The sequence below is a fragment of the Corapipo altera genome, unplaced genomic scaffold (genome assembly GCF_003945725.1).
Source record: "Corapipo altera isolate COAL_440 unplaced genomic scaffold, ASM394572v1 RXGC01000072.1, whole genome shotgun sequence".
Lineage (NCBI taxonomy): Eukaryota > Metazoa > Chordata > Aves > Passeriformes > Pipridae > Corapipo > Corapipo altera.
Window position 1 is genome coordinate 1,780,259 of NW_020884943.1, and position 20,268 is coordinate 1,800,526.

General features: G+C 35.9%; 1 protein-coding gene across 2 annotated transcripts in view; it reads right to left on the reverse strand.

Moving 5' to 3' along the window:
* Positions 1-362: 362 nt before the first annotated feature.
* LUZP2 (leucine zipper protein 2) overlaps positions 363-20,268 on the reverse strand; it is a 129,965-nt gene continuing 110,059 nt past the window's right edge. For both annotated transcript variants that reach the window (XM_027662219.1, XM_027662220.1), the window contains exons 10-12: positions 7,484-7,576; positions 1,417-1,494; positions 363-975 (exon numbers count right to left, since the gene is read on the reverse strand). In XM_027662219.1, coding sequence (XP_027518020.1) covers positions 871-975; positions 1,417-1,494; positions 7,484-7,576 — 276 coding nt within the window. In that variant the 3' untranslated portion in view covers positions 363-870. The remainder of the gene's footprint in view (positions 976-1,416; positions 1,495-7,483; positions 7,577-20,268) is intronic.

Sequence of the window (20,268 nt, forward strand, 5' to 3'; positions counted from 1 at the left end):
GCAATAAACAGCTACAGCAACAGCAGATATGCTGTCAGGAATGCTGAATGCTTCAGAAGGGTGAAACAAATGCCAGGTAGGACAGCTTACCTCATTCCTCTGGGACACGCACTGGAGATCCATGTCCCTTCTTGACAGATGACTGAAACAGTTTCAGTGACCTTTTAAGTCAAGGTGTGTCATGTGCAAAGAAATGTTACGTTCGACACTGCTAGAAACTATTTCCAATTAATTGAATCCCAAAAGTGATGACCCTCTTTATCTCCATCCCTCAGAATCCAATTCTGTCAATGCTTCAGTGCTCAGAAAATGGACTAGTTGTGATAGCAGTTAGGAAAAAAAAAAAAAACCCACAAAAAAAAGAACCAAATAAACATCTTTTATTGTTTAAATTAGTAGATTTGAAATGGTATTACTGAAAGGTAGTACATGGACCCCCATTCAGAGTTCCCTTTTTACAGTTGCACTTATGGGTTGTACTTCAGCTATGGCTACACAGATATTTCTCCCCTCCCCCCCCTCCCAGCTGCCCCTTAATCTTAATTTAAAAACCTAATCTGCCATAAAGGTACATGAAATAGAACAGACTGAGAAAATACTTGAGATTGGCTGTTGTTTACAAAGAAACTATGCAATTACTGATGGTGTAGAGTTCAAAAATGGGACTGTATTATCAAGCATTTCTTCAAACATCTGTTTTGGATTATGGCTGGAAGGTACTAATTGGTCTATTCTAGACTAATTTACAAACATTCATGAAATAGTGAGAAATGCATGCTTTAGAAACCTGGAACATTTCATGACTTTGCACTAAAAAGAACAGGAAGGTGGAAGCAAGTGAACAGTGTTTTTAATGTAGGTTAGAAGTGTTCAGAGTTTTTTTTCTTTTGTACTAACAGACTCTTCAGATTTTTTCTCATTTCTTTCAGGTGATTTTTTGTCTTCGGATTTAGTCCGTGGAAGGCTGTGCAACTTCTGTGGAGGTGAAAACAGCATCAGTGTAAACACTGTGTACTCTCTCTCTGTGTATATATAAACACATAAACAAATAAAAAAGTGTGTTAAAAATCCGTGGCATTAGTGCACACGGAACTGTATTTCTGTTAAACTGCCTTAAACTACAACAGCAGAATATGATATTTGCCAGCTGCACCTAGAAAAGGATTCTAATCTGTAATAAAGGAATCATATTTAACAATCTTTACAGTGCAAAAGCATAGAAGTGTAAATGCTGCTTTATAATCACGACGATTTTGACCTCCTCTTGGTCCGTCAAATGAACAGCTCTGATGTACAACAAAATAAAATCTGAACTAAGAAAGTAGTCTTCTGAGACAAAATTCAGTGTAGAATGTGCAAATATGCTTCACAAGACCTTTTAATTAAACCCAAGCAGTTACTCAGAAAGAGGAATACCTGAAGGCTTGTCTCTGTTTCTGCTGCCTTCAAATGAGATGTCGAGTTACTGCGATTCCCCAAACACGTCTTGGCAACCTGTCAATACAATGCCAGAAATAACTACTTCGTATTTTTTCCTAAAATATTTATCGTTTTCTTTAAAAGCAAAAAAAAACCCACACCAACAAAAACCAAAAAAAAAAAAAAAAAAGAAGAAGAAGAAAAAAAGAAGGAAAATAGAAAAAATCACTGGGTCTTCTTTTAAGCCTAGTTGATGAAATGAGACTTAAATCCCAGACTCCCATCATCTCTTTAACAGTCTAATGTGGCAGAACATTTAGCAACTTAATGCTTATCCAGCAGTTCTTTCTCATGTTGAAATCTCATCACAAATAGTGAAGTTTTACTCCTATGAGTGGTCCTAGGGAACAGAAAAGTAATTATAATTGTCTTTTATGGGTGCGGAAATAGCAACAAACAGGTGAAAACCAGCATTACAGTTAGAAGTTCTCTATTACTACACTCTTGTCTAAACTGCCAGATCTCTTGGGTATAATAATCCCTGACTGGGATGTGTATTCACTGAATGGGAAAGTCAGATGACTTTCAAGGTATGGTAAAGCTTGTGACGTTAGTTGTTGTCTTTTTATTCCAGGAATAGTGTCATATTCTTTGCCAATATGCTTTTTAATATCTGGGAAAACAGAGTTGCACAGCATAAATAAAATTAATTACTCAGTAGAGTTTTGAACCAAAGAGATATCCTGTTATGAAAGTAGAGATTTGCCCAGTGTTGAAATTTCAACCAGAATTAAACCAGAGTCCCTTCAGGAATAGGAGTAATGATGCCATAGGAAAAGCTCTAAAACACAGCACTGAGAATCCAAATGGTGAAAATGAAACCTTTACCAAAGAGAAGGATTCAGGAAAAAACCCCTGTTATTCAAGTGTGTTTGATGGCTGCCCAGGCTATTTCACTGTTTTCACTGTTACTAACTCTTCTCAAACATCTCCTTAAAATTTAGCTTGGCCAACATTCACAATTTTTATGACTAAGCACAACAAAATTCTTACAATGATTTTCTTCTACATGGTAGACAGACCGACCACATTTAGTGCTGTTGTACACTTGCTGCTTGCTCTGCATAAACTTTAGGAAACACGTTAATGATCTATTTGTATTAATAAAATCGAGTTTTCCAACGAGTGCATTTTGCCTTAAGCAGTAGGTTTTGCCTCTATGACATGAAATAAAATCGAGAGTGGTAAGTGAGAAATTTAATATGACAGAAGAATTGAGGTGCCTCAATGACAGGCTTGAAATGCTGCGTTGTTTTTGTCAGCTCAGCACGAGGTCTGATCTCTGTGTGAAATTCTGGTTGTGAAGCATGCAGCTTGATCAGTAACATACACAACATTTCAGAGGTTCCAGCAATTCAGTTCACCCAGGTAAATTATACATCAGAGCTGGAGAGCTTCACAGCTGGATGCATAAACTCCAAATGTGGATAAAACAAGTGTGCGTCTTCTTTTAAAAAGAATTTTCGACAAGCCACTTAGAACTCAGCACGTCCCTTGGCTATTGAACTGTGCAACTTGGAGTTGCAGGCAGTTGAACAATGTAACTAGAAGGGTTTTCCACTGCACCAGTACAAGAATGGGCTTTATGGTCAAATAAATGTAATAATTTAAGGTCAAATACTCAAATCGCAATGGGCAGGAAATCAAGTTTAAATATGTGATATTAGAACAGCTTTTGCAGTTAAAAATTAATTTATCTGCTGCTAAAGGGCGTCATACAGATTTACTTGACCAGATTTACTTTCAGTGTTCCTTGGCATCACCACTGCCCTCCTTTTGGCTTCAGGGGGCACCCAAAGCAGACGTGCAGGGTGTTTGTAGGGTGTGACAGGGAGCTGGTTCTGAGGACAGCAAATCAGAGAGAGGAGAAAAGGACAGCGTGGTTATAACCAACTAGTTATGTCAGTTGTCACTAGCCAAGGTAGGTTCACAGTTTATTCGAGGACGTGTTTTATCAGATCTGCTCATGGATTTGTTGCAGCTCTGTGTTTCAAGCTCCTTTAACCCTCACTGTTTAAAAGAAAGACACAGAGCAAGAAGTATATGAAGTGTGCAAATGCCTTTTCATAAGACAGCTCGGCAGTTTTTCCCATCTTCCTCCTATTTCGGACCACAGTGTACTGAGGGTATGGTTAAACTCAGATGATGTAACTTCTTATGACCTCCACAGTCCTCATTTAGGGAACGGAATTTACTTTAAGAATTTTATTAGTTTGAAGTTTTGTTATTACGATGGTTTCTTTTTTTTCTATTATTACTCCCTCGTGGAAACAATGGGAGAGTAAAATGTGATCAAAGCTCTGCAATTGGAACTGAGAGAGAAAAATGAAGCAAAATGCTGTGGTTGCTTAGGAACATGTGCAAGTTTGGCTCCAATACTCAGTGTCATTTGTCACTGAATGATTAATGAACATGTAGTGTTTGTTTACTGCAGGAAATTAATGCAGTAAATAAAAGCACTATCACTTTTATTTATCAGAAAAGACTCTACAAGGACAAAGAGCAAGAAACCTAAGATGAGAATAGAGAACAAAGAATCATTTTATAAATCGTTCAATGATTTAGCAATACCAAATAGGTAGTTTTAAATTATATGTTACACTCTTAAGAATTATTTGATATGAAAAAGAAACGAAGTACATCCTGGTGGCATAAAAGCCAAAATAAACTCCCAAAAGTTTTTGGGAAGACAGAAAAGGGAAATGATACAGGGCAAAGAGCTCTGCAGAACTCTGGTTCTGCAAAAAACACTGGTTCTGCAGGGAGTTTCAGGAGCCAGTTATAGGGCAAATATCTCTGGATAAGGCTAAGAAGAAGTTTACAGATTTACAAGATTTACAAGATTCCCCTAATAAAATAAAATTAATCTAAATAATGAGAACTTTTAAAAGGAAACTGAAGTTAATTTTTTTTGGTCTTTGACAAATTTCAGATTATATATAAAAGGATGTCCTACCTGCTTCTGGTTACTACTGGTCACGCCAAATTTCATGACAGGTAAATATCAACAGTGCCTAATTTCCAAATTTGCTGATGTAATTTCACCTGTCTACAATTCCATTTGCCAGTAAATCTTAATTTGTATTCATTCTAATGTAAACTACATTAATTACTGTAAACAGGCATAAAACCATACAGACAAAACTGCAGTAGGACTACAGGCTAAAAAATACCAGTTGAAACCAGCAACTAACCATTTTGCTTTATTTTCTGCCTTAATATCAGTAATATTCCTTGTTCCTCTGTAGTTAGTCTTTAGTACAGTAATTCCTCCAAAATATAAATCACATTTTGTTTATCAGAGACACAATCAAAGGATCTTTGCAAAGTTCTGAGAAAGTATTGCTGAAATATTGGGTTTCTAAGCAACAGAGTTTTAAGCACATCTTCATTTATTTTTCTTAGACAAATGGTAAATTAGAACCTGTCATATGTTCTTGACCTTCCAGTCTTATTCTTCCTTCATTGGGAGTTAAGGAGCTGTAAAATCTTCAGAAACAAACACAAACCCACAACCAAGTAATGATAAAAATCCAACAAAAACTCTTCCCAAGTGTGGAATTTTCTTAAAGTGATAGTGCCCACAGGTACAAATTACAGCTTTGTGTTACTGAAGTAATAGGATGCTTTGGGAAAATAAATTCCTTTTAGTTCTTTCAGAACTCTACGTGGCATCTCTAAAGTCATCATACAAAGGGTAATTGTAGAGAGAGACATTTTTAGTTCAATTCTCAAAACTGACTAATTTGAATTCTTTCTTTTCTCTAAATATATATATATGTGTTAATGTGAGAGAGAAATAATAACAATAATAAAAAAAGGTGGGAAGAGGTTGCTAAGCCAACATCATCAGCTGCACTGTTTTTATGCCCACGTTAGCTCATCTTCAGGTGGACAGTGTGTACAGGATAAAGAAAAAAGTTTCAATTTAAACAAACAACCAGGAAAATTACTGTAGTCATCAGTGTGAGCAAACCACGGGATGAAAAGGGGTCAAGAATGGAACTCAGACTGTGTAAAGTAGTTATAACAGTTATGAAAAACATAGTTAGTGCTCTAGCTCTCTTTGAAAGTTTTCCTGCTTTCCTTTAGTCAATCCTTCAATTTACAAGAACATTTTCCCATTTTCATTATTGAATCTTCTGTGGTATTTAAAGTGAATCTTCTGTGGTATTTAAAGTGGAGGGGATGCTGACAAACTGGAATGTTTTATTCTCCCGTGATGGCCTCAGATTTTTACATCCATGTATAAAAAAGATCCATCATAAAAGTCTCACAAGTAATGAGAACACGTCTTCCTGTATTTTGAGTTTTTTAATTACACTGGAGATTCTGTTTCTGACTGAGGTAAATACCACAGTATTTATGAGTTTCTTGCCTAGAAATGTGGTTGTCCTCACAATACTTTTTGGAAATTTGCTGTCACAGCCATTCCTTCAGCAGACACTGCAAGCACAGCATGTTGTGTATGAGTGTGAATCCTAGATTGATTTTTTTTTTTAAATGTGAACACAATGGTACTATGAATATTACATAATGCTCAATTTTCAGCAGAAAAGCGAATTTATTAGCAGGAACATGTTTAGAAGCAAGATAAGACTGAGAAAACCACTGCCTGCTTAATTTTACAATAAGGAGCATTATCTAGCAAGGCACAGTTAATTTGAATACCCCTAAGGTATGCTTTTCTTTCATTTTACTACTTTTTCCTCCATGCAGGAGGTTTTGTCAAACACAGACTTAACAAATCTTAAAGATTTAAAACGTAGAGGAAATGTGAGTCCCATAGAATATAGAATTGGTCTTAAAATATGCTAATTGAGAGATTAAATGATATAAAATTTAATCCTATTACTCAAATTCAGATAGATAGCCTAATTTCTTTTTACTTGAATTATAATGTTACTTAGACAAATGCAGAGAATAGCATTAGATTTTAATTTAAATTGAATCTTGAAAAACAGTTCAACTCATCAACACTTCTAACTCCAGTTGGAGTCATCTGCTTTCCCTGAAAAATTTCTTATACCAAGCAGCATTCCAGGCTGACTACATGGCTAAAAACACTAGTTGTTGGAAGTGCAAAAAGCAACCACCCCCTAAACAAAAAGACCAAATCCTTGATTTTATGGAAAAGTGCACCTTTTAGGTGCCTTTCGCTGCATTACTTGGTAGAAAAATTAAATCCTCTTTTGATTTTTGAAATTTGTTACCAGTTTTTTTATTTTCCTTTCTCCTTTAATTTATTCACTCCTATAAAAAAAGAGCTCTCTGAGCCTCTTCACACAAATTTTCAGCCTAAACAAATTCAGTCTCTGTCTAAAGTAACCTACATTTCATCAAACCTCCTCTAAGTTTCCTAAGTGATAACTAACCTGTAGTCATAATCTAAATGGAGTTCACTCCAACCTCCTAATTTAATGTGATTTTCTTCTCCTCCTTCAATTTTTATTAACGAAATTAAGTTTCCTTTACCTTTAGACATTAAACAACATGCAACAGCAAATTATGCACTCTTCTGGATATACAATTTCCCCTTGTCCCTGCCCTCCTCTAAAGGATGTGGCAGAGGGAAAGTAACTTATAACTGAATAAACTTGAACATATTTGTGATAAATGGATACTATATGCAGGGGTTTTACCATTTGTTGAATTAACTAAGATTTGTTTTCCAGTGTTTTGTTCACAGTGCTGTGATCACTAATTACTCAGTTACCTCCACAGGAGTTTGTTATATCTGGAGATATAACAATATATTCAATATATATATATTTCACCTGCAAATTAATCAAGGTAGCACTATGCTTTTTGGCCTGTTGAGCAGACAACCAGCTCTCTCAGCAAATTTTGCCTCCCTCATTTTTTCTGATTTTTTTTCCTGTTTTATTTATTTAAAATATGTGTACCATTTTAGAATGGAAAAGCCCCATTGACAGCTGCCTGAGGCATTGATGTTTTCACACAGCCTAGTTTAGACCCTGGTTTCCAGGTGAGTTAATCTTACATTTTGAGAATCACATTCCTGGGTGCTCTGATTTTCTTTCTTTTTCAAGGCCACGGGAAAATTCTCTTTCTCTGCTGAGACATTTCGATGAACCTGGGAAATAAAAAATGAAATAATGATCGAAATAATACTTAAAATAATAATAATTAAAATAATAATAATTTTAAAAAGCTAATATAATTGAGACAAAAATATTGATTAAATCACACTCAACAAATCAGGGTAATGATGAAAAACAGAAAGGTCAGATACTGCAAACTGTTAATTATTTTATACACTGCATTTTCAGGTAATTTTATAAAGGGCATACCTTAATATACATTCTCATTAAAGCACTCCCTTGTAAAGCTTTACTTTCAAATATATAATCAAGATATTCTATCTAAATGCCATAGCAGAAAAAAAAAAATTCAGAACTCATATTCCCGTGACTTCTGTGGATTCTGGGAAAGACTGAGACCTGAGTTGACACATCCATGAGCTGATTTAGCTTAATTCAGACTTCCACAGTCTCTCTCTGCTGGGACCTCCCGTCTCTGGAAGCTGGTAGAACATGTTCCTTTTCATGCCTTTCTCTCCTCTCCTCACACTCAAAATGGGCTGTTGGCTGAGTCAGGCACTCTGCAGTCCAGGCTATCATTTTATATAAGCAGTGAATTTCCTTCCACTGAAATACTGGTTGTTTTATTGTGGTTTTCTGCATTTCCCGCAACCCTTAACATTAAAAGGGACCAAAAAATAAAAAAAAGGCACTGATGCTATCCTTAGGGATTTGGCTTTCATCAGACCATCTGCAAGACATACTGAAACTCTTCAGGAGGGAGAAAAAGCAAAATAATTTCTCTGTACAGATAAGTTAAAATTCAGACACCAGTTTTGAAACCTTGAAGTGTCCTTTCTTGTGTCCCTTTTACTGCACTGAATGACTAAGTCACAGAGTTTTCAAAAATGATGGAGGACAGGAGAAACCAAACCTGGCAGGTCACTATTTACAATTTAACTTGAATCATGAAAAATAGTTCAACTCACAGTCGAAATAAAATAGTTCAAACAGTCTCTGGTTAACAGCTCTCCAGTGAGGATTTGTTAGTTTTATACTGACTACCAGGGAAGAAATGAGGAGGTGAACAGATAAAAAAGATCCATAGAAATAACTGTTTTGTTAAATAATAAATGCCTTCTAATACACGTATTGAGTGATTTTTCTGTTTGGACTGAAAGAAATGTCAGTTCTGCAGACCTAACTTTCTTCCCATTGAATAAAAGAAGGTACAGTAAATGACAGTACGTGTGTTCTCCTGATTTCTTGACTGCTTGAGCCAGTAAATCTGCATGGGATGCCAGAGAAATCAGGCAGCTGGAAGCCTTATTAATTAAAGGGAATAAATGCCTGTGCACAGCAGTGCTTCTTGTTTCAGAATTTGATTCCTGCTTAAGATTGTACCTTAGCAAATGATACAGAATTTCTCAGCACGGTGCACTCATTTCTACAGAACAAGGGGAAGTTTGAGATTTTTAGGTGAGGCTGTTGTCAAGAAAGCATTTTCCTAGAGTCAGGTTTTCAGATGTTTACAGGATTTCCCATCTGTAGGACAGCGGAAAACAGGAAAATTTCCAATTTTCATCCCCTTTAATTTTCCACAGACTGAAGTGCATTATCATATGCTAGAAGTCCCCTTCTTTTCTTTCTCCCAAAACAAAACACAAGTTTTTTTTTGAGGTGTTTCAATTTTTGTATGATTGCCTTGTCCAGTAGGATCGGATTCTGTAAAAAACTTTAAAAATCACTTGCCACAGCTGCACTGCTCAGACATCAGCCAAACCTGGGAGCAGTAAATGGGTCATTTAAATTTGAGTTATGTCCTTTTGGCCAGAACACCAGAGGGCTTATTGCATCTTATTTAGGTGGTTTTTAAACTATAACATTTTAGGACTAAGACTGACTTCTTACCTGAAAAAGAAAGTTTTTTGAAGGCTTATGTGCTTGCTGATGATGTGAGAGTCTTAGAGGAAGACTTGCAAACAGGGTCCTTGTTATTAAAAATAATCCCTCATAAAAAATTGAATATTCTATTATTTGTCTGACTGAGGCCTATTTACTAGAGTGATAGCTTACCTAATAAAAATACCATCAAGTATTCCAGAGTGAAATGGTTTGGATACAGATTATGAACTCCTTCCCACTTTACTTAAAGACTTCTGAACTCTCCTCAAAGCTTTTCAATACAGGATTTCAAATGCAAACATTTTTTTCTTTCAAGGATCATGAAGCCTTTTATCTTTTTTTTTCTTTTAGGAGTTACAGCATCCTCCTGGTGAAACCTCACAAGCTTGACTGAAAATCAAGCTTTGCATTTCACATACTTAAATAATTGTTTACAATGCATTGAAGGTATATGCAGAGGAAACTAGACTCTGTCCATGAGTACTTTGCTTGCAGAAAAACTTGCAGAGAAGCAAGTCAAACTCTGTATTTCTGTGAGTTATCTTTCAAAGTCTGCACTGGAAAAAATAAGAGCCCAGTTCTGCTACATGCCTTTGAAAATTCCTTCAATTATGCTTTATATATATATATTTTTCAGTTCTATTATCAAACAGCTTCTCTTCTCAAAGCACCCACTATTATTACACCACTGTCATCTTCACTGCTAAATAAAACTGCAAAATTAGGTCAGCTGAATTCCATCTTTCAGAAGGTTTTTTGAGTCTAATATGTAGCTCAGTTCTTTACTATATTAGTAATAGACTTGTCATGACTTTTTGGCATGACTGCACCACCCCTAATCTCTAGTCAGCAGTTGTTCCTGCGAGATGCCTGTGGGCAGGACTGCTTGCCAGATGACCTGCCAACACCAATATGGGTCACATCAAGGAAATCATTTTCTGTTAGACTGTCACAGATTACTCTTTTCTACAAGTAAGGGTTTCTAGGGACAATCAATTTCCACATTAAAAGAAAAAAAAAAAAGAAAAAAAGTATGGGTACTCATCCTTATTTAACAGGAAGATGGCACAGTATTTTCAGTGTAAGCAAACAAACTAACCAGTTTCTGGTTGTGTGCAAGTTTATGAAATCCAAGGTCCAAAGAAACCCAGTTCTATGACAGCCATGGTAGTTTTCCTCTAATGATGGGCAATCACCCAATATGCCCATTCATAGCCCATTTTAATAAAACTCCAAATACAGAAATCAATGGTGTTTGTTCAGAAGCACATTTTTTTTTTTTTTTCACTGAAAGTTCCACTGGCCCAATCTACAAACATTTAAAAAATACCTACAGCAAAGTCTTTACCTGGCAGCCAGTCTTTAGAGTGCTGGCTGCACTTGTCTGCCCCTCTTGACATAGGTCTGGCACGCTGAGTGAGGCCAATCTCAGAGATCCCCCTGGGCTGGGGGTGCTGCTCTACCCACCCTCCACCAAGGTTACTAACCAGGTGGTCTGTGAAGGGGCTACAAACAGGGAACAAGACAGGAGTCATCCCCACTTCTCAGTTTTGTATTCCTCTGGGACCTGTCTTATTCTTTTGAGATGGAAATGGTTTGATGTCATGTCTGGGAAACCTCAAATTGCTCGAGGATTTGTAGCACTGTAAAAAAACTAGAGCAGTTTTGTATGTAGCAGGTAGACAAAGCTGTCACAGCTTTTCTGGGCAAGGTGCATGGATCAAGAGCCAGAAATATCACTTTTCCAGAGCCTGTTCAGTCTGAGTGCTCCTGGAAACCAGGGACTTTGTACATCACACACACACACACACACACAGAGGTCAGCTGCCATGTAACGCCTCACATATTCATTCTGGTCATGATAAAGGTGCTAATCCTATCACTTTTTCTTTTCCCCTTCTTTTTTGAGCAGCACCACTTGCAATTACAAAGGCCCACAGGATCATTCTGGAGTGTAAGGCAGACTTTCAGTTTGCACTTCCACCAGCCCCACAAATTTCATAGAATCATAGACTGGCTTGGGTTGGAAGGGACCTTCAAGAACATCTTCCAAATTTGAGACATTTTAAAATAATTGGGTGTCTATTATATCTTTCCCCAACAGAAATCACAGATAAGTATGTATTTATATGTTTAGTAAAAAAAAAAAAAAAAAATCATTGCATTGCATTTCTTTATATCCTGATTTAAAAATCTTCCATAGTAACACACACGCAAAAACAATTGAGAAGTCAATACTAACAACAATAATAAACCTACATATTTCTATAGGACTAATGGTCACTGTATATCTATATACATATATTTGGTGTGTTTTGAAGTAGACATAACTAGCTTTTCTCTGCTGCACAGTCAATATTATTCAACAATAAGTGTGAAAGACATAGTTTAGTTTTTATCTCTAATGCACATCTAGAGATACATTTATATAGGGCAATTTAAAGAACTGCAAATCCTATGACGTAGCAGATCTTTAAATTTCTAAATACTGTTGTAAGTAAACACATGTACCTGTGATTATTTCCTTTATTTTTTCTTTCAGTTTGCACTATATTCAAATAGCTTTAAGGTGGAAAATAGCTTCTTATTTCTATGCCAACACTGAGCATTCAGCACAACTCTAAGAAGTTTTGCAAGTAATCCAGAACAACCTCACTTTCATCAGAAGTGGAAATCGTTAGGATATCTTTAACATGGATACCAACAGATCACATTTTATCCACCTCACATTCCACAGGCATTTTTTGTTGGTCGTAGTGGAGTTTCCCCGAGATGAACACTCACAATAATCTCAACTGGCTGAACATCCATCAGAGTGAAAGGACTTTTCTTAATAGACCATTGGGGATGATAGATGACATATTTAGCTGTCAAATTCCTGGATCATCCTTGTCATAGCATTACTGTGAGTGCAGAATTTCCCCTCATACATGCAGCTGCCTCCCAGCAGTATGTCATGTTGGACATCATATACATTATTGGTTTAAATTTTTATTTTGTTAAGGGTTCTGGAGTCCTTTTTCTGTGCATGTTGTGCACTGAATTCTGCTGTTTTTTTTCTAATACAGCTTATTTGAGATAATTTCAGTACATGTTTTCTAATAGAACCTTAAACCAACATTTTCAGTTGCCTCACTTCCTTGGAACAACTGCAGTTTCTTATTTATATTTCCATGCAGCTGAGGGGGTGAAAGCCCTTATGAAAAGGTATACAATCATTTTTTTCTGGATCAGTAAGAGCAGCTCTGTGATGTTTCATTGTACCTCAGTTTTCATCAGAGTCAGAATGATGTATTTAATTATATTTAACTGCAAACAAGATAGAGGATATCTAAGTCACATGCTTTAAGAAGAATAAACAAAAATAAACAAACCAAAATTCTGGTAAGTTTATACAGCAGAAAGAGGTAAAATAACCTAAATAACTGAAAACAAAACTAGAAATACTTTTCCTTGTACTAAACCCAGGAAACTCATAAATAATAATCTACATTAAACTGAGGACAAAACATCACCATCTTCTTGTCTCATAGCAAATGTTGGTATGAAATATATGAGACAATGAAAAACTGTAATTATTGGAGTCAGCTGTTTAGATTGGCTGCTCAGAAAAACTGAACACTAAAGAGAACCTCCTATGTCACACAATTTTGTGACTTAGTGAAGTTAAACATTTACAGACTGAATTATATTTTAATCAATAATGACCAACATAAAAGAATCCGAGTATTTCTAAGTAGTGCTTAGTGCACACAGACCCAGAAGTGTGCCTCCCTGTGACTTAAAAAGAAACTAAGCAAAGAAAATAAATAAAGTGCAAATTGATAAAATGCAGTGACAAGAGAACTTAGCTGTGGAAGTCTGAAATTTATTAAAAGTTTGCCATGGAGGATATTCAGGTGTGTGCTGTGTACAGGGCAATTCCACTGCTGCACACTTCTGATCAGCTACAAGGAAGATTCTTAATAAAAAAGACATTTGTAACTTTCTGCAGATAATAGAACTGAAATCTGCAGCTGCACACAAGTAGAAGTACTCTGCCATATAAGAAAAACTACTGAAATTTGAGAACAGATGGCATTCCAACATTACTTGAAATGACACTGCAGCAAAACCCCAGCACAAAATCCAGCTATTCAACTTTATGGGTCACTGAACACTAACGTTTTCCAAATGAGTCCCAATTACAAGAGCACCCGAGCCCCGTAATTTTATGGTAATACAATGAAAAATGTAACACAGATGTAACAAAGATGCATCATGCACCTTCCTAATTTCTCATTCATCATCTACAGTAATTTAAAGTACACATTCCGCCATAAACCAAAGAGGTCTTCCTCTGCTAAAAATAGCCAAAATTGTTCTTCATATAGCAAACTCAATCAAAATATGCTAACATAGGCACCAGACTAAAATTTGTACATATGTAAGAATCTTTAAAATGAGTCAGTGGAAATGGAAATTGATTGGTAAAAAACTGGTAAAAAGACTTCTCATCAGCCACACTGCATTCTATAAGAGCAGCAATGGAAGCTGGTGAAAATATTTGCTCTCTGTGATCAGCTGCTGGGGTTGTGTTTGTAACCAGGTAGGTGTTCCCACAGCTGCCTCCAGCTTCTGTCTCACTTTCACCCTTTGGCTGAGATGTAAAGAGGAGAAAAGCATCTCCTATTTTTTGAGTGTGTGCCAATATACAAAAGCTTGTGCCTTAAAAAAACAACAACTAAATTAAATTTCATATAATCTGGTCAGAAAACTTATCAAGTTCTTTTAGATCTCTTCTACTCTATCTGCAGGTAGACACCACTATGTTACATCAGTAGGCTTCTGATTTTTAAGGGTGAGGTAAATTGTGTTGCTACACAATTTGCTTTCTTTGAAGTCAGCTCATCTAATGATACAAATATTTGCTGAAGGCTGGTGCTGCTTCTAATGATGTAGCAACGTGTGAGCTGCATGCATATCATGGATCTGGAGCAGAGCTGACTGCTGTGGGAAAGCTGTGGATAACACATGTGGGGTTTGGTCCTGAAAACTGCCGGGGCTACCACAGCAACTTCAAGTGGAAGCTGAGAAGGCTCAGTGCTTACAAAAAAGGGGAGGGATTCCTACAAGACATCCCTTGCCTCTGTTTATTTAATCCCCAAACACAGCATCTTTCTGTTCCAGGATTTCCCTGAGATTAGTCCCCCCTCTTGTCGCAGGCTTTAAAGAAAACATTTCTGTAACATTCCAGGATTTGAGTGCTGAGTTCAGACCTCGTGGCACTACAGTTGGGTCACTGGGTTGGCATCAAGTTGTGCTGCAGGCATTTTCATAATTCATCTGACAGCGCATTTCTAAGGTCCATGGACAACCCTCTGCATAAATATGCCAAGAGAAGTGGATCCCAAACCCTTTATTTATACTGTGTAGCCATATGTATTTTGGAATATATTAAAGAGCATAAATTGCTTTCAAGACACCTTATTGCACCTAATACACCTGAACCTATATCACCCAGGTAAAAGGAAAGGTAGAATAACCTCTAGAACAATCAAGGAAAGAATTGCATTTATTACTGAGGGCTCTGTGTAGTTGACCTAGAAATATGACTGCATTTGCCACATAGCACATCAAGACCTTCTTGAATTATTGTGCTGTTAAAGGACTTCATAATAAACTTCTGGCATGCAAATCATTAATCATTCGTATTTCAATTATAAAGTTTTAATTTTTTGCTTCTCTTAGTCAAACAAAAGAATTAGGGCAACTTGAGAAATCGCTGGCTTCGCATGTAGTAAAAGCTATACCCAATTTTGACATCCCCTAATTATTTAAAGGATAAGTTCTGTGGAATATTATTTATGCTACAGACCTGATACAAAGCATTTAGATATCAATTTTTTATAACTTTTTTTTTAAAGGCAGGATTAACTCTACTATGTTTGGCTGCCTTACAGTAACAGAAGTGTCCTTCAAATTTTATTTCTGAATCCACTTTTGAAATCCAAGAAAGACTAAACTTCACCACAATTTTCAGGGTCTTCTACGACTGTCTGGCAATGTATTGCATGATTTTTTTTATTTTTTTTTTAATCAGGAGATCTTTCTAAGTGTAAACAACAGATTTTAAAATCTTTTTCCCCGAAGCACCTTGAAGACTATAAGTCCTGAGTATGTAGTAAGATTGCAGATTCCCCTACAGCTACACTTAGTACCTCCAGAACTCTCACTCAGTTCTGGATATTATACTTTCTCCCTACTTTTACTGCCACCTGCAAACACCAGTGGAAAAAATGGGACTAGAGCTTTGTTTCATTCAGTTGCCCACGCTGCATTTTACAGGGCTTGCTCTATTCAGGGACAGTAAGTGAAACAACAGTCTGTCAAAATTAAGAAAATTATGAGAAAACACAGAAATAATTCCATCTCCAAGCAAATTCAAGCATTCTTTCAGGCCCTAAAGCATGAGAAGAGAATGAATTAATTTTTGGCTTCCTGAGACTTCACACATTTAAAATATAAAGACAGGAACAATTATAGATCTGGATGGTGAGTAAGCTGCAGTTTACATTCGTTTACAGTCTATATTAGGAATAGCAAAATTTCAGAAATAGGTTGTAACGAAAAGTTACATCATTTGTAAAATATTGAGCAGCAGGGTGGGCCTGGATTTCTGTTTGTATTGTGTGCTATCTATCACAACAGTATCCCACATTCTCTAGAGCTCCTAAAACTTTGGGAAAAAAGCTACTGAGGAAACAAAAAACCCACCAAAACTTCTTCAATAGATGATGTATACATTTTAATCTCTACATGATGTATCTGGAGACAGGCTGGGTTTTTTCTCCTCCTGCCAGAGATTTAGCCTTGCTTGCTTGCTGTGCTTGGAGATCTCAGATGAGCATGTTTTATAGTACACTAAATACACTGCAAATATGGAGGCACAATATTATTGCTTGAAGACGAAGAGTCATCTTGACCAAGTTTAACTGTTCTTGGCAGTCCTCAGTGTGTATGATGATATAATAAATTCACAGCATAAAACAACTTGCAGCGATGCCAAAGTATTATCCTAACATGGTATCAGAGACTGGGGCTAGACAGCAAAATTTGATTTTTTGAGTGGCTTAGTTGCTCATAAACACTTATTCTCAATGATAGAACACAGTTAGCTCACTTGATATAGATCATTTCACTTCAGATTTCTTCGAATAACCATTTGCTTAGCAGTAACTACGTATCTATTGTAAAGGTATCTGTAGCTAAAACAGCAAGAAAAGTAGATAGAATTAATTAGGTCTGAAAACAAATAATCATGCACATAATAAGTGTTATTAGAGAAAAATCTTGCTGATAATTTTTCAGAGTCAATTATCTATATTAAATTATATCTAAACCTAGAATTTCATGCTTCTTTAACATTAGCTCAATTTTAACATTATTTTTTTCTTATAGTAGTATCATAGTATCATAGTATAGATTGGGTTGGAAAAGACCTCCAAGATCATCAAGTCTTATAGAGTGAGTCACTTATAGAGTGAGCCCATTCAAATACCTAATATTTTGTAAATGCAGAGCTCAAGGATGGGTAGACAGATGGGTGTAAGCTCTTGAGCATATATATACATATGTGTGTGTGTGTGTACATATATACACTACATGTATATATATATATACACACCACATTATATATATACACTACATGTATATAGTTATACACTACATGTATATATATATACTACATATATATACTACATATATATATGTATATATATACACTGTATTTTTATATATTTATATATATACACACTACATATATATGTGTATATATACACTACATTTTTAAATATTATATATATATACACTTCATGTATAAATACACCTTCTACTTCATTTTTCCACCACTTCTGAAGTTTTAAAACAGGCTATCCTTCATCCTCCACTGTAGGGAAAAGAACTTCCTTTTCTATAAAGATACTTAGCATGTTCAGCTGTGTATGGGGGTGTTGATACTATAATATTTGAGAAACTGAAACCACCAAATAAACAGATTCCTTCAACAATAGCCTTGATTCTCTACAGGCTTCACGAAGGAAAAAGCAATTATCTGTGGGATAATGAACACTGTCTAACATTACTGACGCTTCCAGCAGCAATAACATGCACTGTCAGAATGTGCTTTATAGGCAATTAGAGTCTTCCCCAAGGAACAAAACAGCTCCTGAAGTTACAGCCACGCACACAAGAACATCTGTATTTTCAGGAAGGCAAAGCCAGGGATGCTCAACCCTGGAGGAGTTACAGACCCCAGAAGGACCAACTTGCTGGAGCTGGAACCCTTCTGAATGATGGGGTCACTTGGAGAAATGTTTTGCCTTTCGAGACTTTGACTTTTTCCCCCAGTCCTGCCTTAAACGAGGATTTCTTAATGATTTAGGAATGGCAGAGGAAGCTTTAAAAAAAAATGAACTCTATTTGCTTCCAGTTGCCTGTTTATTTAAGTCCCTTCTTACAGAGCTGCTCTTATAAAAAATTACCTGACAACCTGTTCATCATCATGACCACAGTTCCATTAACAGAGATGAGGACCATCATCTTTCAAAAGATATGAGAAAAAAGGTTTTAATAAATAATCCACAAAACACCTCAAAATATTTAATAATAAAAAAGATTTAGTAGTCATTTATTATATGACTCCATTTTCACTGCCTCAAACATTCAGTTTGAGCACCATCCAATTAACTTTTAAGGATTTGAACCAATACAGGCTTGATACTAAAAGGGTTTTTCTTATAATTGAATGTCTGCTTTTCCATTACGTGAGATCACATTCCTTCAGGTTATATGACTTTCAATTTGACAATAAAAGAATATTTTATTTACTAATTTTTATTTTGCATTTTATTTATTATTATTTTAACATAAAATAATGAATACAGAAAAAGGTAGAGATTAGCCATTTTGGAAGATGATGAGACTTCAGGTGTAAGCCAGTAAGTGGTTTCCTAAATTGCTCAAGGCTAAATTGAACTTAAATGCCTTGGGTTTAATCTGCATTTGAGTTCATTCTGCATTTCTTAGGCTTTATGATTCAATGAAATGCTTTTAATCAAGTTGCTAGAAAATTCCTAATAATGACAAAAATGAGTATTTTCTTTGTGAATGTTTTCCAAATCACATCTTTGCTCAAATCAAAGAAAAGGATCTTAATTGTCTTAACATAGAAGGATCTTAACTGTCTCTAATATTTCCCACTTGGTTCCCTACACATGTATCAAGGGAAACTTGGCAACAATAGATTAGTAACAGATATTTTATACAGGAAAAACGCATTAATAATTTTTTAATAAATTTTTAATATATTCCTAGATAGCAAAAGTCCCTTGGGAGTACTTTTACAATTACCTTCTATTTTGTAAACCACTTAAAATAACTCAGTAGCTCCTTTGCACATTTTGCATCTTCTTTTACATATAACATCAATAGAAAAAAGTGCTAGTATCAACAAATTTTAGAATGGGGTTACTAATGTGCAACTGCAAAGGCACATCAATTCAGTTTTGCTGTCATTGCTCACAGGCACATATTTTTTAACAGGACGTGTAACAAACACATCAGCTGGGAGAGAAAAAAGACAAACAATGTATTACTGTTTTTGTGCTAAATGCAACAGTTAGAAATAATGTACACTTCTGCAATCATCTCCACTGTCTCCAGGGTGATAAAGAGAGAGAAATATTGGAAAAAACCCCACTTGATAGGTGAGGAAAGAGATCTCTAAAATAATAATATCTGAAAAGTATGTAAGGGGATCTTCTCTTTCTCTGTTTTTGATAAAGACAAGTCAGCTTGTCCAGAAAGCTGCTGAGCATCAAGGCAAGCCTGAGGCTCCTCTGGTTTGGGGTCCTGGCCTTAGATTGAGGCAGAATTAGGGAATTTGAATGGATGCTGTCCATGCTAATCCCAAGTTCCATGTGAAACCTTTCACCATACCTAAAATCTGGATTCTGGCGCTATTTAAAACATCCCTTAAGACATTTATATTTTGTATACACATTTACTTTTTCAACCACTGTCTGCCAGTAACCCACAGTATTTTTAAGACATATTATGTGCTAGATTAGAGGAAACTTTACAGAAACACATGATAGGGAGAGACATTAATTTTAAAAGAGGATATTTGGAGTGAGTATTTGGAGTAATTTTCATACACAGGCAAACTGATCTGCAGTTAACATCCACAAAAAGTGCAGCAATGAACAGTTACCTCATCAGCCCAACAGCCTAATTAGCCTTTCCTAAATTCAGAGTTGAGGGTAACGGGCCAGTCCACTCTGAACAAATAGGAGCGAGGTCAAATAGTTAATGAAATGAAAGTAATCATAAAGATTGTGTCACTAAAACTTGAAGGAGAGTGATATTGTTCTAGGGGGCAAAATAAGAGATGTCAGGTGCTTTTTTCCAATTTCCCTTGATCGTATTTGGGTAAAAAAACCCTCTAAAACTAATTTACTATCAAGATAATGTGCTAATAATGAAGACTTCTTTAAAGGGAGCAATAAAACCTAAGAGCTTCAGCTTTCAATTTAACAATCTCTGGTGTTAAATATTTTTCCGTCACGCAATCAAATTTTATTAAAAATTAGTCACCGAAGGAAAAAGGCCTGAAGAAAAAGAGTTGTAGGAAAAGTTCTGTGGAATCTTTATGAGGCAACAGCAAAAAACCACTCAATTTAATGCAAATTCTGGAAATAAAAGGTATGAGAAAGAGTAGCCACAACCTTGTGAATCACCACTGGCATCAATACAGGATTATGGCTGCCATCTAATTGATCACAATGAGAATAAAAGTCCA